The sequence below is a fragment of the Cricetulus griseus genome, chromosome 2 (genome assembly GCF_003668045.3).
Source record: "Cricetulus griseus strain 17A/GY chromosome 2, alternate assembly CriGri-PICRH-1.0, whole genome shotgun sequence".
In the NCBI taxonomy this organism is placed as follows: Eukaryota; Metazoa; Chordata; class Mammalia; order Rodentia; family Cricetidae; genus Cricetulus; species Cricetulus griseus.
This window is the reverse complement of record NC_048595.1, coordinates 310044777-310064490: the sequence shown is the minus strand read 5'-3', so window position 1 is coordinate 310064490 and position 19714 is coordinate 310044777. Positions and strand designations below refer to the sequence as shown.

The 19714-nt window shown below is 40.0% G+C and overlaps 1 protein-coding gene across 8 annotated transcripts in view; it reads left to right on the top strand.

Moving 5' to 3' along the window:
• Atg10 (autophagy related 10) overlaps nt 1-19714 on the top strand; it is a 280774-nt gene that overhangs the window by 9219 nt on the left and 251841 nt on the right. For 2 of the 8 annotated variants that reach the window (XM_027401762.1, XM_027401756.1), the window contains exons 1-2: nt 4496-4517; nt 15025-15141. In XM_027401762.1, the coding sequence (XP_027257563.1) occupies nt 15037-15141 (105 nt within the window). In that variant the 5' untranslated portion in view covers nt 4496-4517; nt 15025-15036. Of the gene's footprint in view, nt 1-4439; nt 4518-15024; nt 15142-19714 lie in introns of those variants that run through there. The other 6 variants (XM_027401757.2, XM_027401758.2, XM_027401761.2 and 3 more) reach the window with 5 other exon arrangements.

Genomic DNA, 19714 nt, shown 5'->3' with positions numbered 1-19714 from the left:
GAAGAAGGTATATTCTTTTGTGTTTGGATGGAATGTTCTATAGATATCTGTTAAACCCAGTTGGGTCATTACTTCTGTCAGTTCCTGTGTTTTTTTGGTTAAGTTTCTGTCTGGTGGTCCTGTCTAGTGGTGAAATGGGGGTATTCAAGTCTCCTACTATAAGTGTGTGTGGTTTTATGTGTGGTTTGAGCTTTAGTAATGTTTCTTTTACAAATGTGGGTGCTTTCGTATTTGGGGCATAGATGTTCAGGATTGAGACTTCATCTTGATGGACTTTTCCTGTGATGAGTATGAAATGCCCTTCTTCATCTCTTTTGATTGATTTTAGTTTGAAGTCTAATTTGTTAGCTATTAGGATTGCTACACCAGCTTGTTTCTTGGGGCCATTGGATTGGAAAATTTTTTCCCAACCTTTTTTTCCTGAGGTAATGCCTGTTTTTGAAGTTGAGGTGTGTTTCTTGTAAACAGCAGAAGGATGGATTCTGTCTTCGTATCCATTCTGTTAGCCTATATCTTTTTTATTATTGTTGTATTTGTTTTTCGAGACAGGGTTTCTCTGTGTAGCTTTTGGAGCCTATCCTGGCACTCGCTCTGGAGACCAGTCTGGCCTCAAACTCAAAGAGATCCGCCTGCCTCTGCCTCCCGAGTGCTGGGATTAAAGGTGTGAACCACCAACGCCCGGCAGCCTATATCTTTTTATGGGTAAGTTAAGACCATTGACATTTAGGGATATTAATGATTGTTGGTTCTTGTTTATTTTGGATTTATTGTTGGTGGTGTCATTGTGTGTGGATTTCGTCCTCCTGTTTCTTTTTGTGTCTGGTAAAATTGGATTATCTATTTCTTATGTTTTTGTGAGTGTAGTTATGTTCATTGGGTTGGAGTTTTCCTTCCAGAACCTTCTGTAGTGCTGGATTTGTGGATATGTATTGTTTAAATCTGTTTTTGTCATGGAATATCTTTTCTCCATCTATAGTGATTGAAAGTTTTGCTGGGTGCAGTAGTCTGGGTTGACATCCATGCTCCCTTAGTGCTTGTAGGATCTCTATCCAAGACCTTCTGGCTTTCAGAGTTTTCAATGAGAAGTCGGGTGTGATTCTGATAGTTCTGCCTTTATATGTTACTTGGCCTTTTTCCTTTGCTGCTCTTAATATTTTCTCTTTATTCTGTAGATTTGGTGTTTTGGTTATTATGTGTCCGGGGCAGCGGGGTGTGGGGGGGGAGTGGGGGGGCGACGACTTCTTTTTGTGGTCCAGTCTTTTTGTGGTCCAGTCTTTTTTGTGTTCTGAAAGCTTCTTGTACTTTCATAGGCATATCCTTCTGTAGGTTGGGGAAGTTTTCTTCTATGATTTTGTTGAATATGTTTTCTGTACCTTTGAGCAGTGTTTCTTCACCTTCTTCTATACTTATTATTCTTAGGTTTGGTCTTTTCACGGTGTCCCGTATTTCCTGGATATTTTGTGTTAGGGATTTGTTGGACTTGAGATTTTCTTTGGTCGATGACTGTATATCCTCTAGAGAGTCTTCAACAACTGAGATTCTCTCTTCCATCTCTTGAATTCCATTGGTTATACTCACATCTTTAGTTCCTGATCGTTTTTCCAGCCTTTCTGTTTCCTGCATTGCCTCATTCTGTTTTCTTTATTGTGTCTATTTCCACTTTCATGCCTTGAACTGTTTCGAGTGCTTCCTTCACTTGTTTCATTGTTTTTTCTTGGGTTTCTTTAGATTCTTTAAGAGATTTGTTTATTTCTTGAATTTATTGGTTCGTCTTTTCCTCCATTTCATGTAATTTTTTGCTTGTTTTTTTTTTTCTATTTCTTTAAGGGATTTTCTTGTTTCCTCTTTAGAGGTCTCTATCATCTTTCTGAGATAATTTTTGAGGTCCATCTCTTCTTCATTTTTTGTTTCTAGCTTTTCAGATCTTGCTGGTATGGAGTCCCTAGATTCTGGTGGTGTCATATGGCCTTTATGTTGTTGAGTGAGTTCTTATTCTGTCTTCTTCCCATATCTTCTTCCAGTGGATGCAGGTGGGGTTTCTCTATCTCTGCTTGTGACCTTGGTATGGGACAGGTTGGTGGAGTGGGAAGGAAGAGTTAGGTGTTTTCAGACTCAGGGAGCTCCTCCTGGCCGGCTGGGTCTACTCCATGCAGGCACAAGCCCAGAGAGATCGGGTGAATGTGGCTTTGGACAGGAGTTGGGCAAGAGCAGAGGGTCACTCACCTTGGCATGGGACAGGTCGGCAGAGTAGGAAAGAAGAGTTAGGTGTTTTCAGACTCAGGGAGCTCCTCTCTGGCTGGGCGGGTCTATTCCAAGCAGGCGCAATTCCCAGAGAGATCGGGGTGAATGGGACTTTGGACAGGAGTTGGGCAAGAGCAGAAGGTCACTCACCTTGGTTTTTAGTATGGTTTTTAAGTTAAATTTTGAAGTTAGCATATAAAATGATTGGTATTTTCATACATTTATTTCATTTCATTGTGTTCTTAAGCATCTGTCTTTTCTACTGCCCTTCCTTAACCCCCTGCCATCCTCTTAGTGGGTCCCGTTCTGCCACAAATAGTCTGCTTTAATAGCACATCAATTCCATTACCTTTATACCAACATCACTTGCTTACCTCTCATGGCCAGTAATGTAGAATTCTTCCCATTACAAACATAGATGTGATATTTTGTTTATGATGTAACAAATGAAGCTTACCTAAAGATCAGATTTCACTCTTGATCTTTAGCCACACTGGTTAGCCACAGAGGCCAGGCAGTGGTGGCACACACCTTTAATCCCAGCACTCAGGAGGCAGAGGCAGATGGATCTCTGTTAGTTCAAGGCCACCCTGGGCTACAAGAATTGATCCAGTCTAAATGAGAAACAGAGCTCACAGAAAGGTGATCCCAGCACTTGAAGTGACGTGCCTTTAATCCCAGCACTAAGGAGGTAGAGACTGGAAGGAATATGGCTGGGCAGAGAGGAATATAAGGCAGGAGAAGATAGGAGCTCATGGCAGTTTGAGGAGCAATGCAGTCTGAGGATTCATAGGGAGAGGATCGTCCCTTTTGTCTGAGGATTCAGTAGAGGTAAGAGGTCTCTCTTGTAACTGGCTCCTTATCGAACCTTTCAGCATTTACCCTGATATATGACTCCAGATTTTTATTATTAAGACCTATTAGAACTCATGCTACATATAGATGAAGTTGCTTCCTTTTACTAGTGAAAAATGATACTTAATGTTTAAATATATGCATAGCATATTCTATTATATATGTGTATATACTTATAAGTAACCTTAAGTCTGGGGAAATGTGTGTGTGTGTGTGTGTGTGTGTGTGTGTGTGTGTGTGTGAAATCATGATTCAATATATGCTAACTTACAGATTAAAAGAAATACCTTTTTCAATAAAAAAATTCACACACAGATTTAGTTCCATACACATTAGATTAAAGATCACTTAAAAATATGTAGTGTGGTAGTGAGGAAACTGTTTTTAGTTAAATGAGCTCATCCTGAAGAATGGTCATATGTGGCATTTCAGTTCTGTGGCCTGCACAGCAGCAGGGGTGGTTTCTCTACTTTCTCTTCAGAGGGTTAACCCTGAGATTGGAAAGGTAGGAAAAAATGATTCTGTCTTTTCAGTCTTTGAAATCAGCTGAAGTGATTGTGAAAAGGTTTGTATTGAGTTAAAAAAAAACAAAACAAAAAGAAAGAAAATAAAAAAAACAACAAAAACATCAAACCTGTTCAGTCATATCAAGACTCAAGGCAAGCAGATGTATTAGCTCCTTATACATTATGACACAAGGAGCTGCAACTCATTTCCAATTTTTACGTATAATTAGAAATGACAGGCATGTTGTTTAAGACGAGGGAAGAATTGCTATTTTCCTGCCCTGGAAGCTTTCTAAGTGTTAGGATTAAAGGCTTGGGCCACAACTCCTAGCTAGAAGGCATCTTTTTACTTCACAATTGTTCTGTTGTTACCTCTAAAGTCTAAATTTACTTTTAAAAAATTTTTTTCTTTTTTTGAGACAGGGTCCCATGTAGACCAGGTTGGTCTCTAACTTGCTATATTTCTGAGGGAGGGTAGCCTTGAACTATAGATCCTTCTGCCTCCACCTCCCAAATACTGGGATTTCAGGTATGCATCTCTATACCCAGCTAGTCTGGCTGGGCTTGGTGCCCCAAATCTGTAATCTTAGCATTGGAGAACCTGAAGCAGGGGGATTCCCTCAAGCTTAAGGTGAGCCTGGTTTTCATAGTCCAACCTGTATGGGCTGCAGTGGAAGGTTCTCTCTGAACTCATAAAATAAGGAGCTTGTCTGGAAACACACAGTTCACATGCACTAGGCTTTTAAGGCAAATGGGATTATTGTTGCTGTTACTGGCCAATGAGCCACATTTGTAATTACTTCATTTTTGGCCACATTTCCAGCCATCCCATGTAGGAAGTTCTGAGACACTGATTTCTGCTTCTGCTAGTCAGTGAACATGGCAGAGGAAGACAGAGAATCTAGGCTTGAAAGTGTGAGTAAAAATGTTGATTGCATTGTTTTTATTTTTAATGAGTTGAGATATTCTGACTTGAGCAAAGAAAAAGTTATTCACTGATATTTGACTATGGTACATCATGAGGATCTGAGTGGAGATTAATACCCTTTTAATATGGTGTACTTTCCGATTTGGTAATCAAGCTGTGTTTGCATTACAATATATGACATCCTTCGCAAAGCTCAGTTCTTAGATAATTTTAAAAGTATACAACCCAATATTAATTAATGTTTTGATGTTCAGTCATCTTGCTTGTAGCATGGTGATGTTAATTAGATAAAGTATGGCTATTGAGGGAAATTTTATGTTTCAACTAGCATTTTTAATAGTTCAGTAAATCTCAAGTACCTGGAGGGCTTAGGGGAGAGATTGTTTTTCTATTTTGTTAATAAGAGTTGGCTTGGAATTGTAAAAATCCTAAGTATATATTGTGTTTTTGTGTGTTTCCTGTTTTCTAAATGTATTTTTATTCATTTATTCCTTTGAGACTGAATCTCACTATGTAGCCCTGGCTGGCCTTTAACTCACTGTGTAGACTATGCTGACCTCAACTGACAGAGATAAGCCTGCCTCTGTCTCCTGAGTGCTGGAATTAAAGATATATACCACCAGGCATATATCTAGCATATTAATTTGTAGTGAATTAAATTCTATTTGTGTTGTCTCTTGGTGTATGTTAGGGTCATACAGTCTTCTAGTCTAGTTCTACATCCTTTCTCTAAGTGATGAGATAGACTCTTGTCATCTGTATAATGCTGATGCAGGATCTTTCTCTCCAGCCCAGAGTTCTTCCCTTCTGAGATTCATCTCAAAATGCCTGCTAGACTTGTCATTTGTGGATCAACAAACACTTCTGTCAAACCCATGCTAAACTGAACCTACTTCTCTCCTAACTGTGTTCTTCCTCCAGGGATCTCTGTTGAAATGAGCTGCCACCTGAAGGCAGAGCTGGGAATCATGCTCAGCCCTTCCCTTTGTTGCCTAAGAATCCGCCCTCCTGGTGTGTTCCACACCCCCACCCCCATTTGAATCTCTTGGATTACCAAGAGCCTTTTAGCTGATTTCATCCATGACAACAAAAGTACAAATCCTATCAGAGGTTCACTCCTGCTTCCCTTTGAGCCATCAGGTTGAGAGGTTCTCCTGCCATGGGCACCAGTTCTTACCTTCTTCTCATACCTCTACACTGCAGTCACAGGAGTTCTATAGATGGGCATGGTGGTCTCTACCTGCAATCCCAGCGTTCAGAACATAGAAAAAGGAAGATCATGAGTCTGAGGCCAGGTTAGGCTAGATAGTAAATACCAAGCTATCTAGGGCTACATATCAAGACCTTGCCTCAAAAACAAAACAAAACAAAACAAAACAAAACAAAACATACAACCCCTTATTTGCATATCCTGCCCCTCTTCCTACCTCCACCCTTTGCTTGGTTAACTCTAATTCTTCCTTTTAGTTGCTTTCTCCTAAATTTTAGCACCATTGAGCCATACTTTTGTCTGTAGTCTAGGAATGCCACATGTCTCCCTGACACAACAGTCCTTGTAGCTGATGGTGACTTCTGCATGAGCCACTGGACCCCCAGCCAGTTCTCTGCTTCCTTGCCTTCTGAACTTTGCATTGATCTTTCACAGTAATGACAGTTTCTATATTCCCAGATCTTTGTGCTGTTTTTCCACATTCTGTATTCTCAGGAAAAGGTATTTTGAGGTTAAAGACTTAACAGCCAACCTTGTGCTAACCGTTTCTACCACTGTGCACAATGGAGTTCCAAGCTGGGTTTGGGGAGCCAATGCAGTGTGAAGCAATTTTCATATATAAATCTTACATGATAGTACATCTTCACAGATCAGTGCATCCACTGAGTTTTAAAACAAAGCTGACATTTAAAACAGTCCTGAAGTCTTTGAGTAGAAGGCCATTTTTTTTTTTTCTCTACACCACAAAACTCTAAGTACAGCGATTGTTGGTGGCCTCACTTCCCTGACACCGATTTTAGGTCACAGCCTCTTCAACATTATATGAAAATCCCTGTTCCTTTGAAGATTGTGTGATTCAGTTTGTAAGCCATAGCACCTACTGTTTCTGTCCACTGGAGGTAGGTGCCTGTAATATCATCTTGAGAGGGAATCCAAACGTCGATGTTTGAAACTTCCTGAGTGCCAATATATTTGCTTGCAGTCTGCTGTCTACTGATCCCTTGATCACACCAAGACATCAGATACTACAGTCTACAATCTGCTCTGAATAGTTTCCATGTTCACACTGAGACCATCAAACCCTACACTCTCCAGTCTTCTGAGTATACTGATCTCTGTTCACACTGAGACATCAGATATGAGTCCCATTTCCCCCTTCCACTGCCCCCCCTTTTTTATATAAAGAAAAACATTTAATAGGTGGCTTACAGTTTCAGAGTTTTAGTCCATTATCATCATGATTGGACATGGCAGTGTGCCAGCAAACATGGTGCTAGAGCTGAGAGTCCTACATCTTTTTTTTTTTTTTTGAATTACAAACAAGATTGAATTACATGACAATTCTAGTTCCCTTCTCCCTCCCTTCCTCCCCTTCCACTGCCCCCTCAACTAAAACCCTACCTATCACATATCCTTTCTTCTATTCTTCACCTGACTCAACCTTTCTGCTCCCTCATGACCTCTGCATCCTTCCTCTTCTTCCCTTCTCATTCTCCTTGGTCCCTCCCCCCTCTTCCCATGCTCTCAATTTGCTCAGAGGATTGACCCTTTCCCCTTCTCTAGGGGACACGTTTGTCTCTTTTAGGGTCCTCCTTGTTTACTAGTTTCTCTGGCAGTGTAGATTGTAGGATGGTAATCCCTTACTCTATGTCTAAAATCCACATATGAGTGAGTACATATCATGTTTGTCTTTTTGTGATTGGGTTACCTCGCTCAGAATGGTTTCTTCGAGTTCCATCAATTTTCCTGCAAATGTCAAGATTCCATTGTTTTTTTTTCTGCTGAGTAGTACTCCATTGTGTAAATGTACCACATTTTCTCTATCCATTCATCAGTTGAGGGGCATCTAGGCTGCTTCCAGTTTCTGGTTATTACAAATAGTGCTGCTATGAACATCGTTGAACAGATGTCTTTGTTGTGTGAATGTGCTTCTTTGGGGTATATGCCTAGGAGTGGAATTGTTGTATCTTGTGGTAGACTGATTCCCATTTTCTTGTGGAGTCGCCATACTGATTTCCAAAGTGGCTGTACAAGTTGGCACTCCCACCAGCAGTGGAGAAGTGTTCCCCTTTCTCCACATCCTCTCCAGCATGAACTGTCATTGGTGTTTTTGATTTTGGCCATTCTGACAGGAGTAAGACGGTATCTCAGAGTTGTTTTGATTTGCATTTCCCTGATGGCTAAGGATGTTGAACACTTTCTTATGTGTCTTTTAGCCATTTTAGATTTAGTTCTGTACCCCACTTATTAATTGGATTGTTTGGTGTTTTGGAGACTAGCTTCTTGAGTTCTTTGTATATTTTGGAGATCAGCCCTCTGTCAGATGTGGGGTTGGTGAATATCTTTTCCCAGTCTGTGGGCTGCCGTTTTGTCTTGATGACTGTGTCCTTTGCCTTACAGAAGCTTTTCAGTTTCATGAGGTCCTATTTATTAATTGTTGATCACAGTGTCTGTGTTACTGGTGTTATGTTCAGGAAACGGTCTCCTGTACCAATTAATTCAAGTTTATTTCTCACTTTAATTTCTAATAGGTTCAGTGTGGCTGGGTTTATGTTGAGGTCTTTGATCCATTTTGACTTAAGTTTTGTGCAGGGTGAAAGGCTTGGGTCTATCTGTAGTCTTCTACATGTTTGCATCCAGTTATGCCAGTACCATTCATTTGTTGAAGATGTTCTCTTTGTTCCAGCGTATATATATTTGGATTGTTTGTCAAAAATCAGGTGTTTGTGGGTTTGTGGGTTAATATTAGGGTTTTCAACTATATTCCATTGGTCTACCTGTCTATTTTTGTGCCAATACCAAGCTGTTTTCAGGACTATAGCTCTGTAATAGAGCTTGAAGTCAGGGATGGTGATGCCTCCAGAAGTTCCTCTATTGTACAGGGTTGTTTTGGCTATCCTGGGTCTTTTGTTTCTCCATATAAAGTTGAGAATTGTTCTTTCAAGGTCAGTGAAGAATTGTGTTGGGATTTTGATGGGGATTGCATTGAATCTGTAGATTGCTTTTGTCAAGATTTCCATTTTCACTATGTTGCTCCTGCCTATCCAAAAGCATGGAAGATCTTTCCATTTTCTGGTATCTTCTTTAATTTCTTTCTTTAGAGTCTCAAAATTCTTATGGTACAGGTCTTTCACTTTTTTGGTTAGTGTTACCCCAAGGTATTTTATGTTGTTTGTGGCAATTGTAAAGGGTGATGTTTCTCTGATTTCTTTCTCCACCAATGTGTCATCCGTATATAGTAGGGCTACAGATTTTTTTGAGTTCATCTTGTATCCTGCCACTTTGCTGAAGGTGTTTATCAGCTGTAGGAGTTCTCTGGTAGAGTTTTTCGGGTCACTTATGTAGACTATCATATCATCTGCAAATAGTGAAAGTTTGACTTCTTCCTTTCCGATTTGTATTCCCTTGATCTCCTTTTGTTGTCTTATTGCTCTAGCTAGAACTTCAAGGACAATTTGAAGAGGTATGGAGAGAGTGCACAGCCTTGTCTTTTAGAGGAATTGCATTGAGTTTCTCTCCATTTAATTTGATGTTGCCTGTCGGCTTGCTGTATATTGCTTTTATTATGTTGACGTATGTTCCTGTTATCCCTGATTTCTCCAAGACCTTTATCATGAAGGGGTGTTGGATTTTGTCAAAGGCTTTTTCGGCATCTAGTGAGATGATCATGTGTGTTTTTGTTTTTTTTCCTCAGTCTGTTTATATGGTGGATTACATGGATGGATTTTTCATATGTTGAACTGTCCTTGCATCCCTGGGATGAAGCCTACTTGATCGTGATGGATGATTTCTTTGATGTGTTCTTGGATTTGATTTGCCAGTATTTTATTGAGAATTTTTGCATCAATGTTCATGAGGGATATTGGTCTGTAGTTCTCTTTCTTAGTTGTGTCTTTGTGTGGCTTGTGTATCAAGGTTATTGAAGCCTCATAAAAAGAGTTTGGCAATGACCCTTCTGCTTCTATTGTGTAGAACAGTTTGTGGAGTACTGGTATTAGCTCTTGTTTGAATTTCTGGTAGAATTCTGCAGTGAAGCCATCTGGCCCTGGGCTTTTTTGGGTCGGGAGCCTTTTGATGACTGCTTCAATTTATTAGGGGTTATAGGTCTATTTAAGTTGCTTATCTGTTTTTGATTTAATTTTGGTAAGTGAAATCTGTCCAGAAAATTGTCCATTTCCTTTAGATTTTCCAATTTTGAGGAATATAGGTCTTTGAAGTATGACCTGATGATTCTCTGGATTTCCTCTGTGTCTGTTGTTATTTTCCCCTTTTTATTCCTGATTTTATTAATTTGCATGTTCACTGTTTGTTGTTTGGTAAGTTTGGATAAAAGTCTGTCTATCTTTTTTATTTTGTCGAAGAACCAACTCTTTGTTATATTGATTCTTTGTATTGTTCTCCAAGTTTCCATTTTATTGATTTCAGCCCTCAATTTGATTATTTCCTGGTGTCTGCTCCTCCGGGGTGTATTGGCTTCTTTGTTTTCTAAAGCTTTCAGTTGTGCTGTTAATTCTCTAGTGTGATTATTCTCATGTTTCTTCATGTGGGCATTTAGCGCTATGATCTTTCCTCTTAGCACTGCTTTCAAAGTATCCCATAGGTTTGGATATGTTGTGTCCGCATTCTCATTGAATTTTAGGAAGTCTGTAATATCTTTCTTTATTTCTTCCTTGACCTAAGAGTGGTGCAATTGTGCATTGTTCAATTTCCAGGAGTCTGTAGGCTTTCTGCAATTTGTGTTGTTGTTGAATTCTAACTTTAAATCATGGGCTTGTGGATTGATATTGTTTAAATTTGACTTTGTCATAGAATATCTTGTTTGAAGAAAATACAATCTATGGTGATTGAAAGTTTTGCTGGGTATAATAGCCTAGGATGGCATCCATGGTTTCTTAGAGTCTGCAAGACATCTGTCCTGGCCCTTCTGACTTTTAGAGTCTCCATTAAAAAGTCAGGTATAATTCTAATAGGCCAGCCTTTGTATGGTACTTGGCCTTTTTCCTTATTTCCCTTGTAGCTTTTAATATTCTTTCTGTGTGTTTATTGTTTTGATTATTATGTGGCAGGAAAACTTTCTTTTCTTTTCCTGTCTATTTGGTGTTCTGTAAGCTTCTTATGCATTTTTAGGCATGTCCTTCTTGAGGTTAGGAAACTTTTCTTCTATGATTTTGTTAAAAATGTTTTCTGGGTCTTTGAGCTGGGATTTTTCTTCTGCTATTTCTATTATTCTTAGGTTTGGTTTTTTCATAGTGTCCCAGATTTCCTGTGTGTGTGTGAGAGAGAAATTTTTTAGATTTAACGTTGTCTTTGATGTGTCAATTTCTTCTATTTTATCTTCTATGCCTGATGTTTTCTCTTCCATCTCTTGTATTCCGCTAGTGATGCTTAAGTCTGTAGTTCTTGTTCGCTTACCTTTTTTTTCCATCTCAAGGATTCCTTTGGTTTGGGTTTTCTTTATTGTTTCTATTTACATTTTCACATCTTGAACATTTTTATTCATTTCCTTTAACTTTTTTTTGGCTCTTTAAAAGAGATTTATTTGTTTCCTCCCATTCTGTTTTCTTGCATTTCTCTAAGAGATTTATTCATTTCCTCTTTAAGGACCTGTATGGTTTTCTTGTGCTTCACCTATGTTGGTATATACAGGGCTTGCTGTAGTAGGATAGCTGGGCTCTGGTGGTGACATATTGCCCTTTTGTTGACTGTGTTCTTATGCTGTCTTTTAGGCATCTGGGTTTGGGGTAATTAATAGGTTTGGGTGCTGATTTCTGAGTTTGTTTTGTTGGATGGATTTTTTTCCCGTTGTTTTGTGTTTCCTCTCTGGCTTTGGTTCTGGTGACTTGCAGGTCCTCACTGGGGTTTTGGCAGCCTGTGTGGCCTCCGGGATTCTGAGATTCTGGGAACTGGCATGACATCTGGTAGAGCAGTGTTGTGGGCCTGGATATGGTGACAGGATGGGATGGGGGATTTGTTGGGGTAAGGCTGGGTGGGCTCTGAGGAAGTGTTGGTAGTCTGTGAGTGGGTCTTACCTGGGTTAGGGTTACTGGTGTGGCCTCTGGTAAAGAAGGGTATAGTTTTTTTTTGTTTTGTTTTGTTTTTGTTTCTGTTTCTGTTTTCTCTTTGAGGGGCCCACCACCCAGCTGTTATTCTTACTTATGAATGACCATCCTTGGCTTAGCTTGCTTCTAGCCAGCTTTTCTAACTTAAATTATCTCAGTTTACATTTTGCCTCTGGGCTTTTATCTTTCTTTATTCTATAAACCATTCTTTACTTTTTACTCCATAGCTGGTTGTGTGGCTGGCCCCTGATGTCCTCTTTTCTTCTTTCATTACCCCTTTTCTCCCTTTTTCTCTGTTTGTTCTCTCTGCTAGCCAGCCCCACTTATCCCTTTCCTGCCTAGCTACTGTCCATTCAGCTCTTTATTAAACTAGTCAGTTGTTTTAGGTAGGCAAAGTAACACAGCTTCACAGAGTTAAACAAATATAACATAAAAGAATGCAAAACATTGCATTATTAAACAAATATTCCACAACATAAACAAATGTAACACATCTTTAAATAATATTCCACAATAGCAGGGGCTTTCTGTTGGCATATAGGCCAGGATCTATATTCTTTGATGTCGTTATGCTGTTTCCTAGAAAGCCTTGTCCCTAGCTCTGTGACTCAGACATTCCCAGGATCTCCACATGCTATTTCCTTACTCTCTAGGTCGTTGCTGGTTCTCTGAGGCACCTTCTACAGGTATTTAAGTGTTGGTGTTCTGGGGTTTATCTCAGCCTCTCTCCTTCCCCTATGCATGGAGGTTCTTACAATTGGATAGGACCTGAGAGACACCTGTGGGAAATTACACATGATTCCCAGGAGAAATATGGACAGCTACATACACATAAAATTTAGGGTGTGTAGTGTCTTGTGTTCCCAGAAGCCATATTAAGAATATGGCCAGATTGGGGGTCAGTGTGTCTTTGCCTGTTATCCTAGCATTTAGAAGGCAGAGGCTTGAGGCTCACATTTTGACAAGTTTGAGTCTAGCTTTAGTTGCATAGCAAGTTTCAGGCTAGCCAGGGTTACAGAGTGAAACCCTGTTTCAAAAACAGACAGACAAACAAATAAACAAAAACAAACAGGCAAACCCCGTGAGAGCCAGGCATGATAGTGTGTGCCTGTAATCACAGTACTTGGGAAACAGAGCCAGGAGGATAGCCATGAGCTTCAGGCCAGCCTCATCTATACAGTGAGTTTCAGACCAGCCTGGACTATATAGGAAGACTGTTTCATAAAAAAGAAAATATTCTTATGCTGGAAAAATTAATTAAAATGTAAAATATTAAAATGTATGTTAAAATTAGAATCTGTGGCCAAAGAATCCATTTTCCTTTACGTGTAGGTACTTGATTGAAATTTATTGTCCACGCCCCTCCCCCGCCTCCTTTTAAAGATAGACTCTCATATAGCCCAGGCTGGCTTTGACATCTATGATGAAGAGGATGGCCTTGAACTCCTAATCCTCCTGCCTCCATCTCTCAGGTACTAGAATCATAGGTATGCCACCACACCCACATCATAGTTTGTTCTTGACCATCTAAACTTCTAATTTTGATTTAAAAGGAAGATCTCAAGCCACTCATAATGCTGATTGAATGTAGAAGCATGGATTTGTTCGTTTTCAGTTACACTGTCCTTAATCTTGCTCATTAGCAGTTTGCTTTTCATGTAGAGGTATACCTTTATTTGACCCTTATTGAGGCATTTACAATATATACAACTGCAGAAATTACAGTTGTCTTCTTATATCTTACTGGTTTGTTTAATTAAGCTCCATATTTATGATAGGATAATATTGTTTGTGAACAGACACATCTGTCAGGAGCAGAGTGCCTTATGATCATCATGCTGCAGAATCTGTGTGCCTCTGCAAGGCTACAGAATCTGTGTACCACTGCAAGGCTGCAGAATCTGTGTGCCTCTGCAAGGCTACAGAATCTGTGTGCCACTGCAAGGCTGCAGAATCGGTGTGCCTCTGCAAGGCTGCAGAATCGGTGTGCCTCTGCAAGGCTGCAGAATCGGTGTGCTGTTGCAAGACTTGTGCCTCTGCAAGGCTGCAAGCAGTCTCAGTGAATCTGCATAGTGGTCAGTGGAGGCTGGTTAGGGCAGTTCCTACTGAAATTGTTTTTATTGTTAATTTCCCTTTCTTAGAACATGAGCTCTTACAAGGCAAACTGCTTTTTTCATATCTAACTTTTCTCTATGCATAGTGCCTATTTAATACACATTCAACTTTTATTATTGGGTGAATAGACACATTCTTATACAGGTTATGCTAAGTTTGAATAGTCTGCATAATGGGTTGGGAATTGGTGTGTATAAACAGATCATGGCCCTGAATCCCTTTTTGCTTATTTTGGGAACAGATTCCTTTTGATTTTTCATCTAAGGAATGGAGATGATGCACCTTTGGGGCTGTGAGGGGATTGAGTGGAGAAGTGAAGTATCTACCACAGAATTTGATAAAATAAGCAACAGTCTTGATGCTCATAGCTAATTAACAATGAGCGTTTGTTACATCTAACTTCTCTCATTGAGAGGCCTCAACCACATGAACTGGCATTTTTCTTGTGTGCTAAAATTCTTTCTGTAAACAATATTTTATGTTTTGAACAGCTTTCTACAGCAAATATGTATTTCTTGGTATGTCACATTTGTGAGTTTGATCTAGTAGTAATTAATTAACTTTATACCTTGGAAAGCAATTTCAAGCTTTGCAACAGCTCTTGCTGGAGGGTTGACCCTTCTAATAAAGTGTGAAGGGCAGTTGGCCTCCATGCATCACTGTAACACTTAAGTGTAAGAGCTGAGGGAGGAAGGAGGCATGTTCTGAGGAACATATTAGAGAGCATTATCTCAGAATCAGGTAAAATTAACAGTGAGGATTTTTATTACATTGAACATCATCCTTGTCATCATAAAAACAAACATCCCAGAATGTCTAGTCGAATGATCCATTAATTTGTAGGGTATATGTTTAGCATATTTGAGGCCTGGGTTAAATGCCCAGCAATTCAAAAAGAAAACCATACAAGAATTCCTCTTGAGCAACCAAAAATCCAACAAAGAAGGCTCCATAGATAGAAACTTTGTTGTAAGTGGAGGCTTTTAGATTTTCTGGTGTAAATCATGAAGGAAGACAGGGCAAGAATATGGAAAGAGAAAACTCCCATGACTGACCCGGAGGACGGTTTCCTGTCCTGTTCTCACATAAGTTTTTTCTTTTTTATTGCAGTTCTCATTTAACATGGAAGATGAGTTCTTTGGAGAAAAAAGCTTCCAACATTATTGTGCAGAATTCATCAAACATTCACAACAGATAGGCGATGGTTGGGAATGGAAAACAGCCAAGGTAAGAACAGGAGAAAGCATTTCTTTGTTTTTGTGTTTTGAGATGGGGTCTTAGTATGAATCATAGCTAGTCTGGTATTTTCTGTGTATCTCAGGCTGCCTTCAAACTCACAGCAGTCCTACCACTCTGTCTCCCAAATGATGGGTCACAGGCATTTGTCATCACACCTGGCTACAACAGGGATCCTATTTTCAATTTAGCAGAGGGCTGTTTATTTTTGTTATATAAAAAACCTCAGTAATCGATAATAAGGTATAAAAGTGGGGTTGATTTAACAAAAGGCATAAATTAAAGCATTATTTAAAAACAGATGTTCATTTTACTATTCCAGCTGTATATACTCATAATTATTTGGCTAATGAAGTGTTATCCAGAAAAGTCCTTAGGTGACCTTCATGAATTTATAGGTGAGGACCCTTACAATATCAGTTATTACTATGTGAACAGATGTTTCTCTGGTGCTTCAAACCACATGTTTACATTATAAATGTTTGTTCTTCCTCCCTCATGGTTTTGAGAAATTTCATATGTTGTCAGAGATGACAGTGACATCCTCTCTCCTGCCCCTGCCACCCAAGTATTGGGATCACAGGCTTGTGCCACCACACTGGCTACATCATATTTTTTTTAGGACACTATTTTTGTCTAGAAAGAAATAGTAGCCCTGAAATCAAGTAAAGGCCAGCGAATCTGAAATATATATGTCTTTTTTTTAAAAAAAAGATTTATTTATTTATTTATTTATTTATTTATTTATTTATTATGTCTGCAATGTTCTGCCTGCATGTATGCCTGCAGGCCAGAAGAGGGCACTAGATCTCATTACAGATGGTTGTGAGCCACCATGTGGTTGCTGAGAATTGAACTCAGGACCTCTGGAAGAGCAGTCAGTGCTCTTAACCTCTGAGTCCTCTCTCCAGCCCCCAAATCTGAAATATTAAGGACTGTGTGTATGGGAATTTCTTAATGACATAAAAACATTACAGAATGTTTGTCCTTTTGATTCTATTCCAAAATAATGTAAGAGCTTTATTTTCTCTTTTGTTTCCATTCATACATTTGGCGTTGTTTCTGCTAAAAGCTTTTTGAGCGTTACCTGCAGTCTTTTTAGAGGCCGTTTTCCCTGCCTGACATTTCAGTTGATTCCCGAGCAGCTCAGGCTCTCACCTCTCTGCCTGGAAACCTGAACGTCTTGTGCCAGATTCCCATGATTTAGAATGGAGCAGGGAGATGCAGGTCCTGACCAGACCCAGAATGTCACCGGGAAGAAGCCATGGGTTCTCTGGGGTCATTTGCCTGAACCAGGCTCTGACTTGTTCTTAGATCGTTTCTTCCTGGTGATTCAACAATCTGTTTGTCTGTGACAGGGCCTCCCTTGGTGGTGCAGCCTGGCTTTCATTGGTGCAGGGTCTGGCTTGGTGGTATAGAGTGGCTTTCACTCACACAGCCTTGAATTTACAGCAGTTCTGCCTGGTTCCCCTGAACTGGGAATACAGACATGAATCATAGCGATGTTCAGAAACCTTTAAACCCTGAGGGGCACTTGCTGGCTCCCTATATAGGACAGTTGACTTTATTTCTACCTTTTATTAATTAATTTCGTTTTTGGGTATTTAATAGTTTTGTTTACTATAGTTTTGAATTTTCATGCATGTTATCTTTTCTATGAGTTACATTGAGGAATCACTATTTCTTGTATGTTAGTCCTATAAACACTAACTTTACTGTGTTCCTATTGCATTTTTTGTGATATTCTTCTTTTTTTGCATGGTTGAGTAGGAGCATGTTAAATAATTTGCAGCTCTTTGTCTTTAGTGTTTAGCTCTTTGACCTTAATGTTAATGGTTCTGACACTGAATGAGTCTAAGCCCCTCCCACCACCACCCCCTCTTCTACCTCTCTTGGTGTTAGAAGGGAAGCTCAAGTTTCTGACTTCTCTTTTATAAAAGTATTTTTTATTTAGCAGCAACACTACATTTTAGAATTATAACATAGTGAGAAAAAGCAAGTTTTCAAATTCCCACCATGCTACTTTTTGAGGTTCAGGGACAATAAATCAATATTCCTGGGAATTATCAGAAACCTCAAAATACGATTAATTTAAATACATTGCCCCCCCCCTCGGTTTTTCAAGACAGGGTTTCTTAGTGTAGCCCTGACTGTCCTGAAACTCACTCTGTAGACCAAGCTGGCCTCGAAATCAGAGATCTGCCTGCCTCTAGAGGTGTGCACCCCTGGGCTTAAACACATTTCTAGCCTCTTCATACTGTATGGTTTGGGTAGCTAAAATTCCTGTTTAAAGACTAAAATGTAATAACTTTTGTGGTGCTTTTAAAGAACTGAAACATTCAGGAATATTCCAATAAGGAAAAACACAACTTAAGATGCAGGTTTTTCAGTGAGGTGACAGACACCCTTATGGCCCCTTTTGGTTTATAATGCCCTGGGATTTGCTTGGAAAGTTTTCCTTTTCCCTTTCCCCCCTCCACCTTTATTTTTATTCTATTGTGCTTTTCTGACAGAGTCTTAAGTAGCCCCAGCTGGCTTCAATTTATCATGTAACTGAGGCTGATACAGAACTTCTGATCCTTTGGCCTCTGCCTCCCATTGTTCCCAGCCCTCCCCTCCTCTCCCAGCTCCTTTCTCTGTGTCAAGCTGGTGGCAGGGTGCTAACATTGTTAACATTTTGGGGATCTAAGAATAGAGTTGGGGTGGAGTCTGTAGACCATTGTGTGTGAAATGAGGTAGTACTGGGTTCAAGGGGGCCTTCAGGAGGAGGGTTATTTCTCCAAGAAGTTTCTTCACTGAAATTGTAAACTAATGTCTGAAGAATCAATTTTTACAGTCTGATTTTGTTATTGGTCCGTCTCTGAAATAGTATGGCTAAATCTAATTTCATGTTTACCGTCCTTCTGGCTGCTGAGTTAGGAAAGGTCCTTGTGCTTTAGAGTGAGAGTTATATCTCTACTTAGGGCGTTTTCCCCGCGTGGGACAAGCCCACAGATCCAAAAACAAAACAGCTGTTCAGGCCAGCTGTTTCTGTGGGTTTCACCAGCCTGGTACCAACCCCTTTGATCTTCATTCCTCCCTCTCTGCAATTAGGTTCCAGAGTTCAGATCAGTGTGTAGCTGTGGTTGTCTGCCTCTGCTTCCATCAGCCACTGGATGAGGGCTCTAGGATGGCATAAAAAAGTAGTCATCAGTCTCATCATAGGGGAAGGGCATTTAGGCTATCCTCTCCACCATTGCCTAGATTGTCAGTTCGTGTCATCCTTGTAGATCTCTGGATATCTCCCTAGTGCCAGATCTCTCCTCAGACCTATAATGGCTCCCTCTGATATGGTATCTCTTATCTTGCTCTCCTCTATTCTTCCCCCAACTCAACATTTCTGTTCCTCCATTTCCTCTCCTCCACTCCTCTTCTCCTGCTCTCATTGTGGCAGCTCGTCTTCCCTCCTCTTATCCTCCTCTCATTCTGGTAGCTCCCTCTCCCCTACTCTACCTCATCCCTACCTCTCAGGATGGTTTCTTCTAGTTCTATCCATTTGCCTGGGAATTTCAAGATTCCATTGCTTTTTTCTGCTGAGTAGTACTCTATTGTATAAATGTACCACATTTCTCTGTCCATTGTTCAGTTGAGGGGCATCTAGGTTGCTTCCAGGTTCTGGCTATTACAAATAATGCTGCTATGAACATGGTTGAACATATGTCCTTGTTCTGTGGACGTGCATTATTTGGTTATATGCCCAAGAGAGGAATGGCTGAATCTTGAGGTAGACTGATAACCATTTTTCTGAGCAACTGCCATACTGATTTCCAAAGTGGTCTTACAAGTTTGCACTCCCACCAGCAATGGAGGAGTGTTCCTTTTTCTCCACATCCTCTCCAGCATAGATTGTCTTGGTGTTTTTGATCTTAGCCATTCTGGCCAGTGTAAGATGGTATCTCAAAGATGTTTTGATTTGCATTTCTCTGATGGCCAAGGATTTTGAGCACTTTCTTAAGTGTCTTTTAGCCATTTCAGATTACTCTGTTGAGAATTCTCTATTTAGTTCTGTACCCCACTTTTTAATTTCATTGTTTGGTGTTCTGGTGGCTAGCTTCTTGAGTTCATTGTATATTTTGGAAATCAGCCCCCTGTCAAATGTGGGGTTGGTGAAGATCTTTTCCCATTCTGTGGGCCGTCGATTTGTCTTACTGGCTGTGTCCTTAGCCTTACAGAAGCTTCTCAGTTTCAGGAGGTCCCATTTATTAATTGCAGAACTCAGTGTCTGTGTGCTACTGGCGTAATGTTCAGGAAGCAGTCTTCTGTGTCAATTTGTTCAAGAGTATCTCCCACTTTCTCTTCTAGAAGATTCAGTGTGGCTGGATTTATGTTGAGATCTTTGATCCATTTGCACTTAAGTTTTGTGCCTGCTGACAGGTGTGGATCTATCTGGAATCTTCTGCATGTCTGAATCCAGTTGTGCTAGCACCATTTGTTGAAGGTCCTATCTTTTTTCCATTGTATAGATTTAGTATCTTTGTCAAAAATAAGGTGTTGGTAGGTGTGTGGGTTAATATCAGGGTTTTCA